This window comes from Salmo salar, chromosome 03, assembly GCF_965601325.2.
Source record: "Salmo salar chromosome 03, fSalSal1, whole genome shotgun sequence".
Lineage (NCBI taxonomy): Eukaryota > Metazoa > Chordata > Actinopteri > Salmoniformes > Salmonidae > Salmo > Salmo salar.
In genome coordinates this window covers 71,434,126-71,455,608 of record NC_138293.1, presented here as the reverse complement: position 1 = coordinate 71,455,608, position 21,483 = coordinate 71,434,126, and the positions used below count along the sequence as shown (strand labels likewise).

General features: G+C 41.4%; 2 protein-coding genes across 3 annotated transcripts; one reads left to right on the top strand and one right to left on the bottom strand.

Moving 5' to 3' along the window:
- Positions 1-1,173: 1,173 nt before the first annotated feature.
- Positions 1,174-2,917, top strand: LOC106601411 (ras-related protein Rap-2a). Its single transcript, XM_014193610.2, has one exon. It carries the CDS (start codon positions 1,371-1,373, stop codon positions 1,995-1,997), a length of 627 nt encoding a protein of 208 aa, XP_014049085.1. The 5' UTR covers positions 1,174-1,370; the 3' UTR covers positions 1,998-2,917.
- A 2,817-nt stretch (positions 2,918-5,734) lies between these two features.
- Positions 5,735-17,621, bottom strand: LOC106601403 (phosphoribosyl pyrophosphate synthase-associated protein 1). 2 transcript variants are annotated; one of them, XM_045715205.2, is made up of 11 exons: positions 17,226-17,621; positions 16,614-16,666; positions 13,941-14,007; positions 13,363-13,535; positions 12,741-12,856; positions 12,571-12,626; positions 12,264-12,409; positions 11,204-11,248; positions 8,991-9,061; positions 8,648-8,794; positions 5,735-7,939 (listed from the first exon to the last, which is right to left on the bottom strand). In XM_045715205.2, the coding sequence occupies exons 1-11, from the start codon at positions 17,306-17,308 to the stop codon at positions 7,781-7,783; spliced, it is 1,116 nt and encodes a 371-aa protein (XP_045571161.1). In that variant the 5' UTR covers positions 17,309-17,621; the 3' UTR covers positions 5,735-7,780. The 2 variants fall into 2 exon arrangements, with proteins under 2 accessions (XP_045571161.1, XP_045571162.1); XM_045715206.1 differs by lacking the exon at positions 11,204-11,248 and having other exon boundaries at positions 17,226-17,620.
- Between the last annotated feature and the right edge of the window lie 3,862 nt (positions 17,622-21,483).

Sequence of the window (21,483 nt, the reverse complement as noted above, 5' to 3'; positions counted from 1 at the left end):
TGAGCCTCAAATAACTAACCGGGATCCTGTGGGAGGTGGAGGGCTGAGCTGGACTGACCACACAAACTGCTGGAGAGGTTTATAGGAAAAGCTAGGGTCTTACTAGAGAATGAGTAGAGCTGCTTTATTTAAAAAAAACTGAGCTCCTGAAGGCTCTCACACTGAGCTGAGGAATGGAGAGCAAAAGAACACAGAAGCCTGATAACCACTTGATAACCAGGCTGTGGTAAAGAAGTAGCAGTATCCATAGATACACATATGTACTCTTTAGTACAGTATCTATGTCGATCAATAGCTCAAAGCACAGTATGTACTAAGGCAGAAGCCATCCTCACAAAGATATTGGAATGTATCACACAATGCATCAAACATGCAAGCTCCCTTTTGTAGGCATAAAAGCAAGTGAGCTTTTCATAAATTCATTCTGCCGTGCTCTCTTAAGGTCCCAAGTGTTGTAAAAGATGAGTGGTTAGTTGCTGGTCCATTATGATCAGCATGGCATACCAATGATGTCATATAAGAAATGAACATGAAACTTGTGCTATCTTAATTTGATCTCTTGTTGCAGAGAATGTGGAATGCAAACTTGCACTGTTTGAGGTTTAAAAAGGCTTACAAAAGTTTCTAATTTCCACTTAACAATTTCAAACTTGATTTGCCGTAACAAAAAAATGTTCAACCCCTACAAAAATGCCCATTAATTATAATCATTCACATTTCCTGTTGCTGCAGGATTCATTTTCCTACTGTGAGAAACAGGTCAAATTAAGATAATACATCTGTACATACATATTGCATAAAAGAACAGTCAACATACATTCTATAGTACACAAACACATAGGCTGATTTAACAATCCCATACACAGAGCAGACAATTAATTTTTTGTGTGCAAAAGGTCTTATGAAAGTATACAATCATGAGTATACAAAAATCATCTCACTGCAAACAATGCATCCTACATACACCCGCTGGTTTGGGCTCACTCCTATCATCACCTCCCTCCTTCGCAATCTGATTGTGTCATTTGCATGAGTCTTTCTGATTGGCTGCTTTGAATTCACTCAAAGAGACACTCCACTCTCCTGATTGGATGAGAGCAGGAGGGGGCATGGAATCTCTGATTGAGAAAAAACATAAATAGCGTGCACAGGCAACCAGACATACACAGATGCAACTGCCAGCTACTCTCAGTGATTTACTACTACAACCTACCACACTGTCCCTGTTCACTGAATAACTCCAGCAGCTTCTGCAGCAGAGTCCAACTTCTCCATAAACTCTAAAGGTTCAAGGGGAGTTATTTTGTAACAATAGCAGAATTGGAAGAGAGAGAGCCAGTGTTAGAGGAAGTGTGTCAGAGGAAGTCATCATGTCTCTAGAAGTGAAGGAGAAGACTGAGGTGCGTCTGGTGTTCCTGGGGGCGGCCGGCGTGGGGAAGACGGCCCTGATCAGCCGCTTCCTCCAGGACACATTCGAACCCAAGCACCGTCGCACCGTGGAGGAACTGCACAGCAAGGAGTTCGACATCGGAGGGGCCAAGGTCACCATCCACATCATGGACACCAGCGGCAGCTACTCCTTCCCGGCCATGAGGAAGCTCTGCATTCAGAACAGCGACGCGTTCGCCCTTGTGTACGCCATCAATGACCCTGAGTCCCTGGAGGCTGTCAAGAGCCTGCGAGACGAGATCCTGGCGGTCAAAGAAGACAAGTTCACACCCATCGTGGTGGTCGGCAACAAGACGGACCGGCATGGCGAGCGGACGGTGTCCAGCGAAGACGTGCTGTCCACTATGGAGCTGGACTGGAACAACAGCTTCTTGGAGACGTCTGCCAAGGAGAACAACAACGTGCTGGAGGTGTTCAGGGAGCTGCTGCAACAAGCTAACCTGCCCAGCCGGCTGAGCCCCGCACTGAGACGACGCAGGGAGACCTTCCCCAAAGATGGCAACAAACGGCCCCCCATGAACAAGACCAACAGCTGCCTCATTTCCTAAGGCAGAGGGGCTGGAGAGGTCTGACAGATAGACAAGACAGACAGGGGCCAGAGAGGCTGAGGATGGGGACCCGAAGCTGGGTCAGTGTTACAGACAAACACAGTGGTGTTGAATGTGCTACTACTGCTGCTGCTATAGACCGTGCTGCTGAGTTGGAGTCTGACGGCTTCAATTCCCTGTAAGCCTCCTCATCTAACCATCCTAAGTATCTCCACCACAGCATTTCCCCTGAAGTAGAGGAAAGGAACACTGACTGCAAAAGGGGAACCAGAACTAATGACATCACACAGGTGCGGGACATTGATAAAGCTGAAACTAAATGAAAGAAGTGCAAGAACCCTGAATGTCCTGAATGTGGTGGTGTCATTGTTAAAAATATACTGTGACAGTGCAAAAGTGTCAATGAGCTTACTTTGTCAAGTTTTCAATCTATGTCCTACTATGTTACTGTTGTGTTTGCCTTTTGTAAGTGTCGACGGTGTTCACTTGCAATAACTGTGAAGATAGACAGTTGTGGCTAATTGGGCAAAAGCTGAATTTGGACAATGTGTCATGAGAGCTTTTTTACTCATCAAGTGAAGTTTCTTTGTGACAAATCTTTATTTTGCAACAAAGCATAGTATGTTCTGAATCAACTCTGGTTGCGTTCCTCATTCTATAATACCAATTTGTTGTTTGGCAATATTCATATGCACTTGGAGTTATTTTGCACAGATATCATTTATTAAAAAACATACAAAATGTGTTCAAATATAAATTATTTAGAGTGTATTGTTTTTCTATGAAAAGTTGAAGTACATGTTGATGATTAAATCATGTTTATTCACCAAAACAGTATAACAAATACGTTATGGTTTTATTACTTGTTGTATATATATTGTCTATTCATGATAAATAAAATATTATTATATATCAAAGTATTAGTCATGGTCATTTTCGGTGGACTCATTTCGACAGGTGCTTATTGGAAAAGAAAGTGCAATAAACTAATGGCCTAATGTGTGACATGGTATGATGTGTGACAAGGACTCATTTATCATGCAAACATCAAATCTCTTACTCAAGTCAAAACTCAACAAGCCAGAGACTGTATAACAGACTAGCCAGAGATGATATTTAGAACAACTTACAAAGCAATACCCCCCAAAAATCTGTCCATTTCCAGTATGATTGCAGCAGAGACCTGGCCAAGCTCTGGAATAAATAAAAAGAACACAAACAAGCATACAATCAACAAGACACAAATGTGGTTATGCTGATAATAAAATCAGCTTCATTACCATGGATGTAGAATCATCCCAAAACATCATACCAGTATCACAAATCCACTTCCTCAAAAATCACTTCCTCCCAAAACCTTCAACAAGTATCCTACCTCTTCAAGCATCTTCACCATCCTACCCATGCTAGATTACGGAGACGTAATTTGTAGATCGGCAGGTAAGGGTGAAATCGAGCGGCTAGATGTTCTTTACCATTCGGCCATCAGATTTGCCATTAATGCTCCTTAAAGGACACATCACCACACTCTATACTCCTCTGTAAACTGGTCATCTCTGTATACCTGTTGCAAGACCCACTGGTTGAAGCTTATTTATAAAACCCTCTTAAACCTCCTTCCCCCCTATCTGAGATACGTACTGCAACTCTCATCCTCCACATTCAACACCCGTTCTGCCGGTCACATTTTGTTAAAGGTCCCCAAAGCACACTCATCCCTGGGTCACTCCTCTTTTCAGGTCGCTGCAGCTAGCGACTGGAACGAGCTGCAAAAAACACTCAAACTGGACAGTTTTATCTCAATCTCTACATTCAAAACCTCAATCATGGACACTCTTACTGACAGTTGTGGCTGCTTTGCGTGATGTATTGTTGTCTCTACCTTCTTGCCCTTTGTGCTGTTGTCTGTGCCCAATAATGTTTGTACCATGTTTTGTGCTGCTGCCATGTTGTGTTGCTACCATGTTGTTGTTGTCATGTTGTGTTGCTACCATGCTGTGTTGTCATGTGTCGCTGCTTTGCTATGTTGTCTTAGGTCTCTCTTTATGTAGTGTTGTGGTGTCTCTTGTCGTGATGTGTGTTTGATCCTATATTATATGTTTTATCCCAGCCCCTGTCCCCACAGGAGTCCTTTTGCCTTTTGGTAGGCCATCATTGTAAATAAGAATGTGTCCTTAACTGACCTGCCTAGCTAAATAAAATGTTAAACTGTCACCAGTTACAGTAAGTTGTCTCACATTACCCTCTAGTGGGAGGCCTATCTTTTTTTGACATTGCTTGTCTGTCACACAACGCACCTTGAAATCTATGGGGAAACCTGTTAGTAAATACTAAACCTGGCCAGAGCAGAAATAAAATACTAGGGAACCTTTCACTGTGCCAGACAAAAGACCATAGTGTTGCTCGGCAGGATGTCAACTTGTTCCTCCAATGCCCAGATCATTGACATAGCTAGTAATAGAAAACATTCTGCAGGGAATCATGTCTAGGTTCCATATGAAAAGAGTGTGAAATTCTCACATAAGTATCTACTTTCCTGATCAATGCATCATTAACCTGACACTGCCACAAATAATTTCAGTTATATAATATGGTTGCATGGACATTTCAGATTTAGCATATGACTTCCTGTAGCTATCTATATCAACAATTACCTGCAGATAATGTTTCCATAGTAACAATCAGAATCCAGTATAAGTGTACTTAATGAAAGTTAAGACTGTAACATCTGTGCTCTAGTGATAATTCTAATATATAGTACTGTGCACACACATGCACACAGAAATATGTTTCCCCTTTCCAGCCACACACAGAGACATGGTGCATTGTTTCCCTCTGCCCAGACGAGGAAGTGACCTATGATCTGTGACACTCTAGTTCCTCTTTGAGTCCTGTTTAAACACGCAAGCTGTCAATGCACCAGCTGGTTCACACTCATCACCGCGCACCGACAGAGACCCACACTCAGGTGCGTATCACTCTCTCCGGGGTTGGAAGGGCTTCCGTTTACCATCTATCAAAACTTAAAGAAGAATGTACAATTTATGTTATAGGCGATGGGCTAACTTGGAGCTCCTAAATTTTATGCATGCAACTTATTTTCTGTGATCCAAGACTTCATAGGGCCAACATCAGAAGTCAGCACTTCTAGTTAAAAGAGATTCTATTACTAGTCTATAATGTCTTTATCATACCTTTTTACAGTTCTTAGGAGTGGTGGTGTAGTATTTTAGCATGTGCATCCTTACCAATGCCTCCACTGCATGGGATAAGAGTTTTCTAGTCCGTCTCTGCCCCTTGACTTGGTCAAAGCTCCTCAGTGATGAGTAGAAACCTGAGAAGTTTGGAACAAGTAAAGGGTCCCTGACTTCATCTGAAGAAGTTGTCTCACTATACTGTACACTCACTGCATTAGGTAGCTATACTACAACAACACAAACCAGAAGTAATGTTCTCTGATCAAAGCGTAGATAAAACTCAATGGTATTTTCCCCTGATCAAGTATAACAACTGACAATATTGGGATTGTACGATGGTCAAATAATTGTGTAACTACAAATCAATAGTTCTGGGATCTGATGAAGGTTGACCTGAATAATGTGAAGGGTTCATTTTAACAGAAGAGTAAATTGATTGTTAATTAAGACTAGATATACTAGAATTCTCCAGAATAAAATGTAACATTATTAAACACATAACAATTTTGTTCACCAATAAAAAGTCTGGCAAAAACAAAATGAAGCCAAAGGTTTATTTTAACTTACAAAAAATTGGATGCAGACACTAATTATTCAATTAAATCATAAACTCACAAATAGGCTACATCAAGATCAGACAACGAGGGTGAAGTAACAAATCACTGTGCTATCGGAAGACATGGATATGAGTTGGCATAGCAACAGCTATTTCTCTCCAAGGACCTTTCCTCATGTATATACCACACATGGGTATAGTTAGCGGTTTACAATTAGCACATCCTACAGGACAATAAAGGAACGAATGTCAACAACAAAAGTAACAAAGACTGGTAAAGAGAAAGTTCTGCCGAACGGAATGCAACACATTTACATTTGCAGACTTTGCTGTACCAGAGACATAGGCACAAGCATTAAGAGCGGTTTTTCTTCACATACATTATGCATTTGCCTTATAAGCATATCTCCCTGAGCTTCAAGCTCCAACAGTGTTCAGACACGACTTCCCTTGAACATCAGTTTGACTATTAGTCCACATCTTTTCATCACGACAGATCTCAGTCCTCCTGATCAGTAAGTTGACACCACAATTCCATACATCATACGGTAAAGTGTCACGATTACAATTTCTATATTCAAAACCATGACCTCAGCATGGACACATAATGCATATATTGTCAGTCTTTCTGAATGCCAATGAGAAGTAACAAGACTATATAGGAAAGTCTACTTCAGAGTCAGGATGTCATATCCCCCTTTAATATAAAAGGTTATATCCATTCAGATATCCAGCTGATGTTATACAGTTTGCCCAACCTATGGAAATCATGACATTTGTTGCAGTTACACAGAGAATAGTTGACTGACTGGACCAATACAGTAACAATGACTAGGACAGTGTTTGGGATTCAAACATGGTGGGTCAAAAGTTCCTAATCTGTGGCCTAATGTGTGGTGGTAGACAATACATGTGGTCTTACTAGATGTATTTGGTGAGTCAGCCTGAATTCACAAGGCTTAGGTGTCACACAGAACACAGAACTGGTGGGGAGCTGCTGTACTAGGGTTCCTTTAGCTTTGTTCTCAGTAGGTTTTGCATTAACACGCCTGCATCCAAATGCGAAGCAGTCACAGTGCTCGGTAGGCCTGGAGGGCCAGGGGTGTGGGGGGAAATAATTCAAGCAATAAGTGATGTTATTGGGAAGATACTTAAACAGAGTGAAATACGGTCACCCTCCTTCATAACGGAGAACTGAAGAAAAAGACATCATTAGATATGTTGACAGTGGCTAGACCAGGGGTGAGCAATCATTTTGGCTCGAGGGCCACATTGGGATTTCAACATTTATCAGAAGGCGGCACAGATTTTTTTCAAAAGCAATTTGTGAGCCAGAAAAAGGGCAGTAGTTTGAAAAAAATATCAGTCCATTATAATATCTACATACTTTCTATCTAGCTTCAGACGTTCAAGAGTGGCCTGGAGTTTTTTGACCCAAAATAATTTCCGCCCCCCAAAAAAAGACATATCTATTTTTCCCACCCCTGGGCTAGACAAGGAAAGCTAGTTTTCATCGTAACACTCACCCTACACCTTTAATTCAGGTGGGCAAAACAGTGAACCAACAAAATAACAAATCCCTTCATATCTTGAAGCATGGAGGAATTAAAAAAGACATCAAAACTACCATGGAGGTGAGGTACAGTAATTCATACATTGCTGGTTTGGCAGACCTTAGCATAGTAAGGCAAAAAAAACACATGACCTGACAACAAATATGCACGTTAAATCAACCTTTTAGTATTGCTTAACTTTTTGTTTCTTTTATCACTTTTATTGAGCAACTCCATGTTATGTTTCGGGCATAAAAGCTGATGAAAATGCATTTTATTTGTTTGTAAGAGGGGATATGATGACGGTACTCCCCCTCGTCCTAGTCTTCTGAACTAGGCTGTGTGTGAAGGTGCAGACTACAGGGACAGTATGCACTTCTAGCACTGTGGAGAGACCACAGGGACCATAGAGTGTATACCACCAGCCTTTCTCCGAGCACCTCACCTCCAGCACAGACTCAATTCTATGTCTCTGGCCTAGTCGTCCACTGTGATGTTGCGGAACAGGTAGGCCATGGACTCCCCATTGTGGATGCGTCGGATGGCCTCGGCCAGGATCATACTGACGTCCACTGTCTTGATCTTTGGACACTGGAGCTTCTGTACCTCGTGAGGGACGGTGTTAGTCACCACCACCTGGGGGGCAGACAGACAGGGATCAGAGGAGGAAACACCATAATGAAGGTCGGCCATGTGCAGTAGATCACCTGCTGGGTGTCCACGAACAGTGTTGATATTACATGTAGAATCGCTTGGAAATAAATGGAAAATGATGGACAATGTACTGTGGTCAAAGGCGATAGGACAGCCGGGCCACCCGCTGGTTTCAACCGTTCGTCGGCGTGGTCTATTTTGTCTCATTCCCAGACTGAACTGTGCCTGACTACCGTATCTTATAACAGCCTTTATACAGGCGACGAAACATCCTACGAATCAAGTTGCAATACCTTGCACACAGGTGGTACATAGAAAGTGTTGCCACTGCCTTTCCGTTGTAAAGTGATAAAAAAGCTTTTACGATGAGGAACTGAGCACTTCCCCAATCAAGATGTAGTGATAAATTCAGAACACAGGGCTGCTGTTACAGATGTAGGATCTTAATTTGATCGCCCTGTTGCAGGAAATGTAATGCAGGAAATCTAAAACTTGTAGTGTATTTGAAGTTTAAAAAGGCTTCTGAAGTTTTTCATTTCCACTTGATTTTCCCTCATGAAAAATGTATCAACCCCTACAAAACATCTATTAATTATAATCCACATAATAATTAGCATTTCCTGTTGCTGCAGGATTATTTTCCTGCTGTAGCAGACTGTCTGAAATGAAGATCCTACATCTGTATCTCACCTCGTCGATGGTGGACTCCTCAATAAGACGGGGGGCATCGGCAGACAGCAGCCCATGTGTAGCCATGATGTAGATCTTATAAGCTCCTCTCTCCTTCAGAATCTCAGCTGCCGCCACAAAGTCCTCCACGTCGTCTATGATGTCATCCTGGGAAAGAACGGCAACCACGGGATTGGTAATGATGTACGCCTGTAGTTCCTTCATCCATAATCTAAGGCTGTCATATTCTGTTATTAAATACAATGTGGCAAAATGTTGCAAATTCATTTCAAGTGGCTCATTTTAGCACAGGCCTTCCAAGACAAAACCGCAAATGGCCCAAACAAAGGGGCACATTTCTTACAACAATGATTGCGATTCTTCCTCCCACATCTCCTACAACAGTGATCGGGGGCTTCTCCTTGGCCATCATTACTGAAAAGGAAGAACGAACTGGTCACTGCTAGTCATCACATACAGTATCCATTGGCATAAACAGGAAAACTAACGAGGATACATCTCAGAGTAGATTGGGTAAAATGGGTTAAAAAGTATGAGCTTTCCACAATTACAAAGTCCAATTTCAATCACTGTTATGATGATGTATTCTGCAATTAATAGTTGATGTTCCATGCAATTCCCCCCTTCTGGGTAACTGATTAACATTCTCTTTTCAAAATGAGATGTAACTGGGAAATTAGATAAATTATGTCAATTGTCCCAATTATACCCTTATAGATTTAAATGGAATGCCAAACTCATACCAGCACAAGGATAATCAAAATGACAGGCTTTTTGCCCAGTATACCCAATCAGACGCTGATATTAAATTGCCTCCACAACACACTGTCTGCTCAGAGCTCAGTGCAGACATTTGGCAACAGTTTACATGTAGCAATATGCACAACCTAATCTTGTCATTAATCCATCAAAAACGATAGAGGCAGACAAGCACTGATGAGGTAATCACACGCTTACTAATGTTCCAGGTTTGTCTTATTGAACACCACTGTTGTCAGTCAATGGGGGAAGCGCACAATCAGCGGATGGACAATCAGCCAGCCAGAGTGGGGAAGCTGATTGTGGGAGTGGAAGCTAGAGATGAGCAGGGAACACAGGTTCATGCCAGGAACACATTCCTTCCTGGAACACATGCCTTCCTTACAGGGGACCACACACAAGCAATAATAAGCACTGGAACATTTCAGCTTTTCAAAATGCATCAACATCACCACTAGGTCTTAAAACCTTCTGTAGTCTTAAAGAGGTACTACCTAGAATGTTTCCAGGTAGAATATAGAAATTAATCAAAATGATCTAGTAAAAACTATAGTTAGGCCTACACATATTTTAGAGATAAACTTGTCTTGGATATATGTGAGGCAAGAGTTGAAAAGCCTGAAGATCTCAGCAATCCTCTCAATGATGCTAGAAGCCAGCATTGCTGAGCTAAGGAATACATATGCTATAATACAACTAATATGTGATAGTCATGGTTTGACGTTATAATCAGATTTGCATATTCACACCCAAACCAGTAGATGTGTTGTTATTGACATGTAGGGTCCACGTTTAGGATTTATAGATCCAAACACCCTCTGATTGGTGTTTCTCGGTACAACTCCGGTTATTTAAACGTGGGAAGGCCCAAGATGTGACACAGCAGCCCACTGGTTTGTATGGGCAGCAGGGAAGAGGGTGAACACAACATAACCCTGACCTGACCTACTGTGGTATACTGTACTGTGTGTTCAGCAGCCCACTGGTTTGTATGGGCAGCAGGGAAGAGGGTGAACACAACATAACCCTGACCTGACCTACTGTGGTGTTCTGTACTGTGTGTTCAGCAGCACACACAAGAACAACATGTTGCCACCCACCCAAAAATCTGGATCTTTGCTTTAGATTCTGAAAAAAAGGATTATCCTGTTTCCTCTTCCTATCATGATGTATTAGGCCTACATATAAAAGGCATGCTTAATTAGTATTCAAAACATGCATTTCTGAAGGCCAGGTGTTAATCAGACTCCTTCGGGCGAGGCTTCAATAGGGAAGCATGATGTGTTGATTGGCAAGATGAGTCCGGATGAAAATAAAAACATGTATCTGGGAGAAATGGTTCCATTTGTCAGATGATTGAATAGAGTCTCACAAAGCAACTAACGGAGGGCTTTCAGGCCATCTTGCAGAACAGTCTGAAGTCTCTGCCTCTGACACACACTGCTGGAGTCTCTGCCTCCAGCACACTGCTGGAGACCTGACTGGGGATCAAGGAAGACATTGATCCATTCCTGATGAGGATCTCATCTACAGTTTGCAGTGGGGTACATAGGCGTCAGTACATCCACTATGGATCTGTAGAGCTAGACCACATCAACTAACTGATCCATATCATTTGTAATTGGTCCATTGATTGTCTTTGTTATGCTTTCCTCAATCACAACTGAGGACCATGCACTTAAGACTGTTTGTTGGCAAGATGATTCGAAAACCCTTGATCACTACATGCACGCATTTAGGAACCATTTGGAGAGGAACCATTTGGTGGTCAAAATGGAATTAAGTTTACGGTCGTACTTGGGAGCTCTATGCCTGGGAACGGAGCTTGTTGTTTGCTGCCAGCTATTATCAACAAATAAACACCACGTTAACACACATCCACAGAGACTCGACATAACAGACTACGAAGACATGAAGCCAGGACTGGGAAAATCCTCTTACAGGAAGCACAATCTTTAAAGCTAACCCGTGAAGAATCTAAAACCATTCCTCTAGGACTTGAAGCTTATTCATTCAAGAAATGTGTAGGACAGTTTGCAACTGACCCAGGCTTACAATAAGAGGATTTTTTAAGTCAAGGATAATAAATTAAGTAAATAATACAAATATTATTACAAACACTAAAGCTGAAGGGGGGATACAGCCAGTTGAGCATAATACTGGCTGGAGTCATTTGCCAATGACACAAAGCCCAGACAGAAAGTCTGACCCTGTTTTGTCAGACCCAACTGTTTTAACAGCCTTACCACGAATGTACTGAGAAAATGAGACATACCCAATATCAAGTTAGTGTCATTCTCTCAAAATGAAAAACAAAATGGTTGTTCTCTTATTCAAAATGTCATTTTTAAACATGCAAACCATTCTAAAACGATTTGGTATGAATGCCTTTACATTTTAGGGAGGCTAAGGTCGCAACATTAGTAGAGGCAGTGTATCTGTGGAATTAGAACGTGCAGTAAATAGGCTACACAATCCAAGATCCTTTAAAAATAATGTCAGGTGTTAAAATGGTTATAGCAGAATCATCACTTATGAAGCTGTGGGTGCGGACATTAAATCCATATGATGAGGATTTTGCCATGGATATTTTGGGGGGTTGAAATAATGATTCAAATAATTCAGAAACTTTAACATTTCACACTACACTTAACATACTTTTGGATGCAACCATTGACGAGTACAGGCATCTATGCATCCCTCTATATATTACAGACACAGCCTGACCAACACTAAAGAATTAGGGAAGCTACAGACAAAGATACAGTTTCAATTTCATCTGATGGCAGACTGACTACAACTACACCTGGCTGGTTACCAAGCTATAAGCTATATAGGGCTTCTAGAGAGGTCTTACAAGGCAGCTCCAGCCCAGGGTGTCCTGAGGTGTTACGGACACAGGGGGGAGAGTGTCGTCCGTCCGCCATGTCAGACTCTGAACACTGAGCCTCGCCATGCATCACTGCCAGGCCCAAACGCAGTCGCTCTGCATAGGACTGAGCTCTGAAAGACAACAGCAAGAAAACACTGGAGAAATGCAGACATTTACATTTACATCATTTAGCAGACGCTCTTATCCAGAGCGACTTACAAATTGACACCCTTTTACATTATTTACATAAGATGATCACACTCCAGGCCTCTGTAACTAAATAGTATGTTACCTCTTAGCAGCAGACGGTGACTTTGCAACAATAATGGCATTTCTGTAATCTGGGACCTGAAGGGAAGTGAGAGGAGCCCACATTTTACATTGAATAGGCCGCTGTGTGTAGTTCACTATCTTACAACTTTACTACCAAGCATGGCACATGAGCTACAGTGAGATGGTTACCTCCTCCTGGATGTACTGAAGCAGAAAGGGGGAGGCACGCAGGTTGTCCACTGGAAAACTGAAGAAGCCCTGGATCTCCTTCTGATGTAAGTCCATGGTGATGATGTGAGTTAAACCTGGAAGGAGAAAGAGAGAGGATGAGAAAAGAGACTGAAGAAACAGCAGACTGCTTTTAAGAGAGGGTAAAGAATGAGAAATCAGCCACAGTGGCAAGTTTAAAGGGAAATGTAAAACATTTTCCACTTCAAATTCTTCTCCAGCACAATCCCAACATCAACACATGTGAAAATGGAACGTTTCTGTTTTGTAATTAAAAAAAATTGGTGGATAAGTGCTTCCAATGTCATCATCAACCAATTAGTAGACAATTAGAAGTCAATGCCTACTCATTATTGGTTAAAATCACATGATGCACACCGCTGGCGTCATTGGAAACACTTATCTTCCTCTATATTTTTTCCACAAAACAAAAAAAAGTTCAATTTTCACATATGTTAATGTTGGGGTGGGGCTGAAGATTACAAATATGAAGTAAAAAAATGTAGACATTTTCCTTTAACACAGATGATCAAGGGCAATGTAAACAATAAACTGTTAATACTTGCATACAGGCTGTAATTACCTGCTTTGGCTAGCATGGAAGCCAGCAGCTTGCACACTATGGAACCCCTTTTTCTCATCTTGCACTGCTTGCTGTAGGGGAAATAGGGAATGACCCCAATTATGTTCTTTGCACAGGAGGTCTTAAGGGCGTAGGCCATGACCAGCAGCTCCATAATGGCCGTGTTGACATCTCTGGTTAAAACAAGGGAAAAGTGTAAATAACAAATAATGGTCACATTTATGGTGCGGTCAGTGCAAACTCATGCTGAGCAACTCTCCAGCAGAGGGCAACAACATATGCTCAGTACAGCTTGTGCACGCCAAGTCAGATGACAGATAAGAGGATGGCTATTAATAACACTGGTAGCTATTCATATTATGGTAGATGAGCTTGTGCCTGATTTATAGTGTGTGAATCAAACAGGTTTGAATATGGGTAATGCAACCTAACACGTGATATGACTGTGTGAATACCCCTCCTACAACATAGATTGATATGCATAGTCCTAAAGGCTGCACCACATTACACACACAGTATAGGTGTGTGTGTCCTAGACACAGAAGTATGGAGGAGATGACATATTTCAGTCTACTCACCTGGGTATGGTCTGGATGATGAAGATAGTTTGGCCGCGAACAGATTCCTTCACATCTACTCTGGTCTCTATCAAGGGTCACATAAAGTTGAATCAACAGCAAGTGTGGGTAAAATGCTAACTTTACACTTACAGCTCCCCAAATGTGCCTAGACTTGTTTATGTCAACTAGGGCATAACACTCAGTTCAAGCATAATTATCAAGCCATTGTAAACACTTATCTGTAACATGTCATGTTTTCCAAAACAGAAAAATGATTTGTATCAGGCCAAACAAATACGTTGTTCTTTGTATTAGCAGAGTAGGCAGAGTGACTGGGTTTCAACTAGGAGTTGGAACTGGTTCAGGGAACAGAACAAATGTTTGTTTTTTTGAGGAACAGAATCGGGAACGAACGTGATCTATACTGTTCTGGAACAGAACAGTTATTTTAAAAGTATGGAAACCGGTTAATAACATTATTTTATGTTCCAGGCATTTTTTTCCAGTCCCGCAAAAAATGCAACAAAGTGCCTATGCAAAGCCCTCACTCTGTCGCTCAGACTACAAAAAGGTAAGACTTGTTTTTATTTGAATTCTGATGCCTCTCTGCACACACAAGCTTGTTAGCTAGCTCTGGTCCAACAGTCAACTCTCTGTAGGTCAGACATTCAAAGTTAATTCACGGAAGCCGCTCCTCCGTAAGTATAATTCTGTGGGCCTAATTCAGACAAAACATGTCAAAACAACAAGATGCCCAGCGCGTCAAGCCAAGCCTCCTCTTCTCTCTCTCGCTCTCAATTTCAGTCCCATCTCACACCCTACACTTGTCTGTCCAATCCATGTAAATAGCTTGCCCGCTCCATAGCAAGCTATTCTATCCGCACTAATTGGTGGTAATTTAATGTCGAACTAAATGTTTTAAAAAATCTATCAATTTCAGAGGTTTAAAAAGGAACAGAAAGGAATGATGTAAACCGTTTTTTGGGGTTAGAAACGGTTCACAAATTAATTTTGCTGTAGGAACTGTGCAACAGAACGAAAAATAAAAATGATGGTTCTGTTCAGAACGAAACGATTGGAAAATAATTTTGGTTCCAACCCTTGGTTTCAACCAATGATTTATACAGTGCATTCGGAAAGTATTCAGACCCCTTCACTTTTTCCACATTTGTTACGTTACAACCTTCATCTAAAATGTATTTAAACAATTTTTTTCCATCTACACACAATACCCCGTAATGACAAAGCAAAAAAAAGTTTGCAAATTTATTACAAATAAAAAACTGAAATATGACATTTACATAAGTATTCAGACCCTTTACTCAGTAATTTATTTACATAAGTATTCAGACCCTTTACTCAGTAATTTATTGAAGCACCTTTGGCAGCAATTACAGCCCTGAGTCTTCTTGGGTATGACGCTACAAGCTTGGCACACCTGTATTTGGGCAGTTTCTCCCATTCTTCTCTGCAGATCCTCTCAAGCTCTGTCAGGTTGGATGGGGAACGTTGCTGCACAGCTACTTTCAGGTCTCTCCAGAGATGTTCGATCGGCTTCAAGTCCAGGCTCTGGCTGGGCCACTCAAGGACACTTGTCCCGAAGCCACTCCTGTGTTGTATTGGCTTTGTGCTATGGGTCGTTGTCCTGTTGGAAGGTGAACCTTCGCCCCTGTGGTTCCAGGTTTCCTCCAGACGTGACGCTTGGCATTCAGGCCAAAGCGTTCAATCTTGGTTTCATCAGACCAGAAAATCTTGTTTCTCATGGTCTGAGTGTCTTTAGCTTTTGGCAAACTCCAAGCGGGCTGTCATGTGCCTTTTACTGAGGAGTGGCTTCCGTCTGGCCACTCTACCACAAAGGCCTGATTGGTGGAGTACTGCAGAGATGGTTGTCGTTCTGGAAGGTTCTCCCATCTCCACAGAGGAACTCTGGAGTTCTGTCAGAGTGACCATCGGGTTCTTGGTCACCTCCCTGACCAAGGCCCTTCAACCCGATTGCTCAGTTTGGCTTGGTGGCCAGCTCTATGTAAAGTCTTGGCGGTTCCAAACTTCTTCCATTTAAGAATGATAGAGGCCACTGTGTTCTTGGGGACCTTCAATGCTGCAGAAATGTTTTGGTACCCTTCCCCAGATCTGTACCTCGACACAATCCTGTCTCGGAGCTCTACGGACAATTCCTTCGACCTCACGGCTTGGTTTTTGCTCTGACATGCACTGTCAACTGTGGGACCTTATATCGACAGGTGTGTGCCATTCCATGTCTAATCAACTGAATTTACCAAAGGTGGACTCCAATCAAGTTTTAGAAACATTTGAGTCTCATAGCAAAGGGTCTGAATACTTATGTAAATAAGTTATTTCAGTTTCAAAATTGTAATAAAGTTTAAAAAAATTCTAAAAACCTGTTTTCGCTTTGTCATTATGGGGTATTATGTGTAGATTGATTAGGATTATTTTTTTTGTATCAATTTTAAAATATTGGCTGTAACGTAACAAAGTGAAGGGGTATGAATACTTTCCGAATGCACTGTATACCAATGGAGGCTGCTGAGAGGAGGATGGCTCATAATAAAGTCTGGAATTGAGTCAATGGAAAGGTATCAAACACCTGGTTCCCATGTTATTATTCCAATTATTATGAGCTGTCCTCCCCTCAGCAGCCTCCCGTTATATACATAATTAGTTTCAACTCACCTCTATTGGACTCTTGATAGACCACCGACTTGCCCAATTCAACTCCTAGTCGTCTGTGAAAAAACACACCAGACAAATCAGTACAAGAGGTATGACACTGTGATGTGTCTTATTCAGACAGGACAGAGGCCCTGCATGGAAACTGATCCCACTCTGACTAAGCCTGCTGTACCTCTACTATTTGATACCCAAGCAAACAAGCAACATGTTGTAATGTGTCACATTTTAATTCAGAGACAGTTGGCCTTGCATATCTAGACATGGGAAGAGTTCAGCTAGATCACTGGCACTCGCTCCCTGTTTCAGTGTCACTAACGTTAATAACAGATAGGTCCCAGTTTCACACAGCCGAGACACCCAACACTGTCTCACATTAAATCAATTCCCTTTAGCCTCTGAATGTCATTGTCAACATCTAGCAAATGACCAACTCATAAACCCAATAGATTAATGACAGTAAGCAAGACCCCTGGCTACATTCAAATGACTTCATCTGTGGCCATGCACCTGCAAACACCAGCATACACATTTTAGCGAGCTAGCTAGCAACATTATCTGGTTAGCTATCTATCATAACACGTACATTTAGTTAGAACAATAAAATATACATACTCAGTAATCTTCTTGGCTAGTTCTGTACATGCTGCAGTAGAATTGGCAGAGAAGACCCGATAACCACTTTTTGCGACATTCATTCTGGCAGCTGGTTAGCTAGCACCTGTGTATACCGCTAGCTAGCTTCTTCTCAAACTAACGTTACCACACTTGCAGCTTGCTAGCAAGCTAAGCTAACTGTTAGGTAGTCATACGAAAAAAGATACAAAAACGTGCGACGTTGATGTTAAAATGCACTTTGTTATTATTAGACCTTATTATATCCAGTATAAATATAATCTCCCAAGATAGCTATGCTAGTTGAGTGAAATAAATTGCTTGCGGCTAGCTCTTTAGCTTTGCTGTCTGTCTGACTGTGTGTGGTTGGCTGGCTGTGCAAGAGATGAACGACAACAACAACAACAACAATCCTGAACCGAATCAGGGGAAAGTATTTTTTAACAGACCTGCCGACTATTATTAGTTGAGTTAGCAATGTATGTATTTTTTGTTGGAAACGGGAGTGTTTTTGAATCAATTGGTTACATAGATTCCTGCACTGGGGGTCAAGTAGCCCAAAGGCCGGCAGACAGCGATATTGAGTCGTTTCATTTCACCGTCCATCTTATTCTGTCGTATTTTATTTAACCAGGCAAGTCAGTTAATAAGAACAAATTCTTATTTCGAATGATGGCCCACCCCAGCCAAACCCAGACAACACTGGGCCAATTGTGCACCGACATATGGGACATATGTGATACAGCCTGGATTTGAACCAGGGAATGTAGTGACACCTCTTGCATTGAGATGCAGCACCTTAGACAGCTGCGCCACTGGGCTGGATTTGTGAGATGTGAATGAGAGGCTTGTAAGAATCATGACTTTGGAGTTTTTAGTTCATCATTTGCTGGTAGGTGGTCCTGCGTGCTCTGGGCATTACTTATTCAAATGAACGAAATTAGTCAAAAGATTTGTTATTTTGACTTAATGAGTCGAAAAGATCAGTCAGGAGCATGCAGGGATTTGTAGTCTTGCATGATGTCTACTTTGATGCTAATTAGCATTTTCGATTATATGAGAATAGATAGAGCCGAATATTTTGATAAAACTCAGAGAGATTTACATGGTTATCAAAACACCATGCCAATGTAAGCCTACACGAAACACAGCCCTTATTTTAAGTGTTTCTAAAATCCCCTATGGGAAAAACAAATTGTGTAAAAATGATTGGAATCATTTCCCTGTTTGACCACTAGGTTTTATTTGTATTATGACGACTCCACTGTGGGGCTCTATTAGGTTAAGGGTGAAAAAACAGACTGCTGCAACCTGATTGGCTGAACGCGATACACAACATCCTGGATTAACATTTAGCCACTCTAGCAGGGCAGTGGAAAATGTTTTTTCATAAGGAACGTATGCATATTTTCCCCATTTTTTCCACCTTATCTCCATTAAATAAAGCTAATGAGGAAGGTGAAGCCTATGCAGCCTGAATGGAGAAAGTTTCAGGTACAAAAAGGTCCACTAGGGATACGAATGTATTGCCGGCTGCATACAATGCGTTTGGACGGTAAGATGAAATGATTCAATATCGCCATCTGCCGAACTTTGGGCTTGAAGTCAAGAGTTTAGTTGAACATCTGATTTTCTTCTTGCAGCAATCATCATGCGGATAGTGCTGATGTGATGTACTACTGCTGTGTTGACAGGACATCTTTGATCTATCTATCCTACAAAGGATACCCAAAAACAATACATTCATGTTTTCCTTTAGGCTATGTATGAAATAAGCATGGAAACATTTTAGCACCTGTGATGTTTGTGTGTGTGTATGGGTGGGTGGTTCCTGTTCATTTGGTTTCTTCTTGCAATTGCCAAAATTACCTCAAGAGGTAAACAACTGTCAAGTTTTAATCAGACCCGTGTGTCAATCTAAGTAACGTAATAAAAAAATGGCCATCAAAATCCGTCACCCCTAAGGTTGATGTCAGCGCCCCTGTGGAAATCTAATTAGCATAATAAAAAATAAATAAACATCAAAAGCTGTCAGTTTAAGCTAGAGATCTGTTTATTTATTTTTTCATTGGATGTGTCTCAATCCACTGCATTTGCCTATGTCGCTCTTCCGCATCTGCGGTGAAAGGTGACCAAGCTAGAGCGGTGTTTGTCCAACCATGATTTATCCCGAAAATCTGTCTTCTCACGAAATCGTCTGTAGCGTCCAAACGGTTTGGCCTAGAAAACTATTAGGACCCCTCTATGGAAGATGAGACTCTCATGAACACAGGGGCGAAAATCTGATATCAACTTTGGAGGGGACAATTACATGACATTTTCTCAAGAGCAATTCCTGAGGGGGACACCAAAAGTAGTGCTGTAACACATAGCCTACATTGTAATATGGTAAATGTATATTGAGGAACCAAAGAAATAAGGTGTTTGCCGTACTCCTAACTACCGGTACCCAAAACTACACAACTAATCACAACAGCAATACCATTGCCTTTAACAAATCTTAGTTCAGTCACCAGTTTAAGTTGAGAGTGGGGGTATCCATTTTCTAATTATGTTCCTATTTTACAAGTTAAAAAAATTGAGAAGCTTTCATAATATTGCCAAATAAAGACTCAACAAACTTACCTGAGACTCCCTGTCTCTGCCAGTCTGTCCCTGCATATCTGTCCCCAACTCTGCTGTCTGTGTGCCATCTGTTGCCTGCTCTGCCTAATGACATCATTGTGAAACATTTCCATTAGAATTTCATTTCTTTCTTATGAACATTTTATCAACTAGTCTTTGAGATATTAGGCTACTAGGGTTCTTACTTTGCGTTTTCGTGTACTGAAAAATACTCTGATGTCCGCCATTTTTCTACCTGGCTGGCTGGCTACACACACACAGTGTGTAGGTTATTTACAGTAGGAGATGGGCTTCTATCATCTTATCTTTTATCATTCTATTTGGGCTTCGATCTAAAAGGTAGCTAGCAAATGTGAAACGGATTAAAATGACAAGAGTTGACAGCTGTATGAGTTCACCATTTACACAACATATGCTGCAACCTTTTGTAATTTTAATAGTTTGTTTGATATTGGCTGGCTTCCAACAATAGCTGAATTTGCAAAGCTAGCGAGCACCAATTCCGTTTCAGTGGTGTTTGCTATAATCTTTGCTACCCGGGTTAAATAAAGGTGAAATAAAATAAATAAATAAAAGTTCCCTTGCGACAATTTAGCTTTTGTAACGAGAACATTAAATATATTTATAGACAATGGAAGAAGAGAGTGTAGTTCTGTTCAGTTTGGACTTCAGTTTATCGCTAACCTTATCACAGGAACTTTGAAGCACTAATTTACATCATCTGCATGCTGATCTTGGAATAAATTGACGATAGCAAAGATTCCATCTTTGACGAGGCCACATAAATGGAATAGGTACTAGCTAGCTTAGTAGTTAATATTTGCGCGCTAGCTCTGCATATTCAGCTAGTGTGTGTGCGCGATTGACTGGATTAACCTCACGTCAGTTACGTTCATTGAGTGCCTTTCAGACAGTAGATACGACCCCTCTGTTACCTTGCCAACTAAGGAACTGGCAGTGGATCAAACCATTGTGAGGCAAAGGGTGGGGGGGTCACAATCTTTTGAAACTTAAAAACGCGCTATTAAGTGTCTATAATCAGCACAATTGCTTTCATTGCGTATTATTAATATTATTTAAATTACATAGTTATGTTTCAGTGATATATTGGGGGGGACAAATCATATTTCTCCCAGGATGGGGGGGTCGTGTTCCCCCCGTCCCCCCACCCCGGGATTTCTGCCCCTGCATGAACACAATGGTGTTCTCAAGCATTTTGGGCGATCTGCCAACTTCTGTCTGTAGCGTCCAAACAGTTTGGGCTACACACTAATATGCCAGGACATAAAGAGAAAGATCAGTGCTGTAACAAAGATATTTTTTATGTGAAACACTTTGCAAGCCGTGTCTTGTGAGTGTAAGCTAAAGCCTACTGAAGACCCTGGAAGATCATTAGCATCATGTGGAAAGCAGTCCAGTGTTTCAAATTCACAATATCAATTACAGTCACAGTGGCACATGCTCCAGCTTGCACTGCTCACCGCTTGACTAACCTATTCCCCATATATTTTTCATTGACAAGACAACGTCCACACCCAGCAAACCTGTCCTTAATCCTTGGGTATGTGTTCAAGTTCACACTACTTTATTGAGATGCCAAATTCCTTCAAGTTTATATCTTGCAAAACATCGA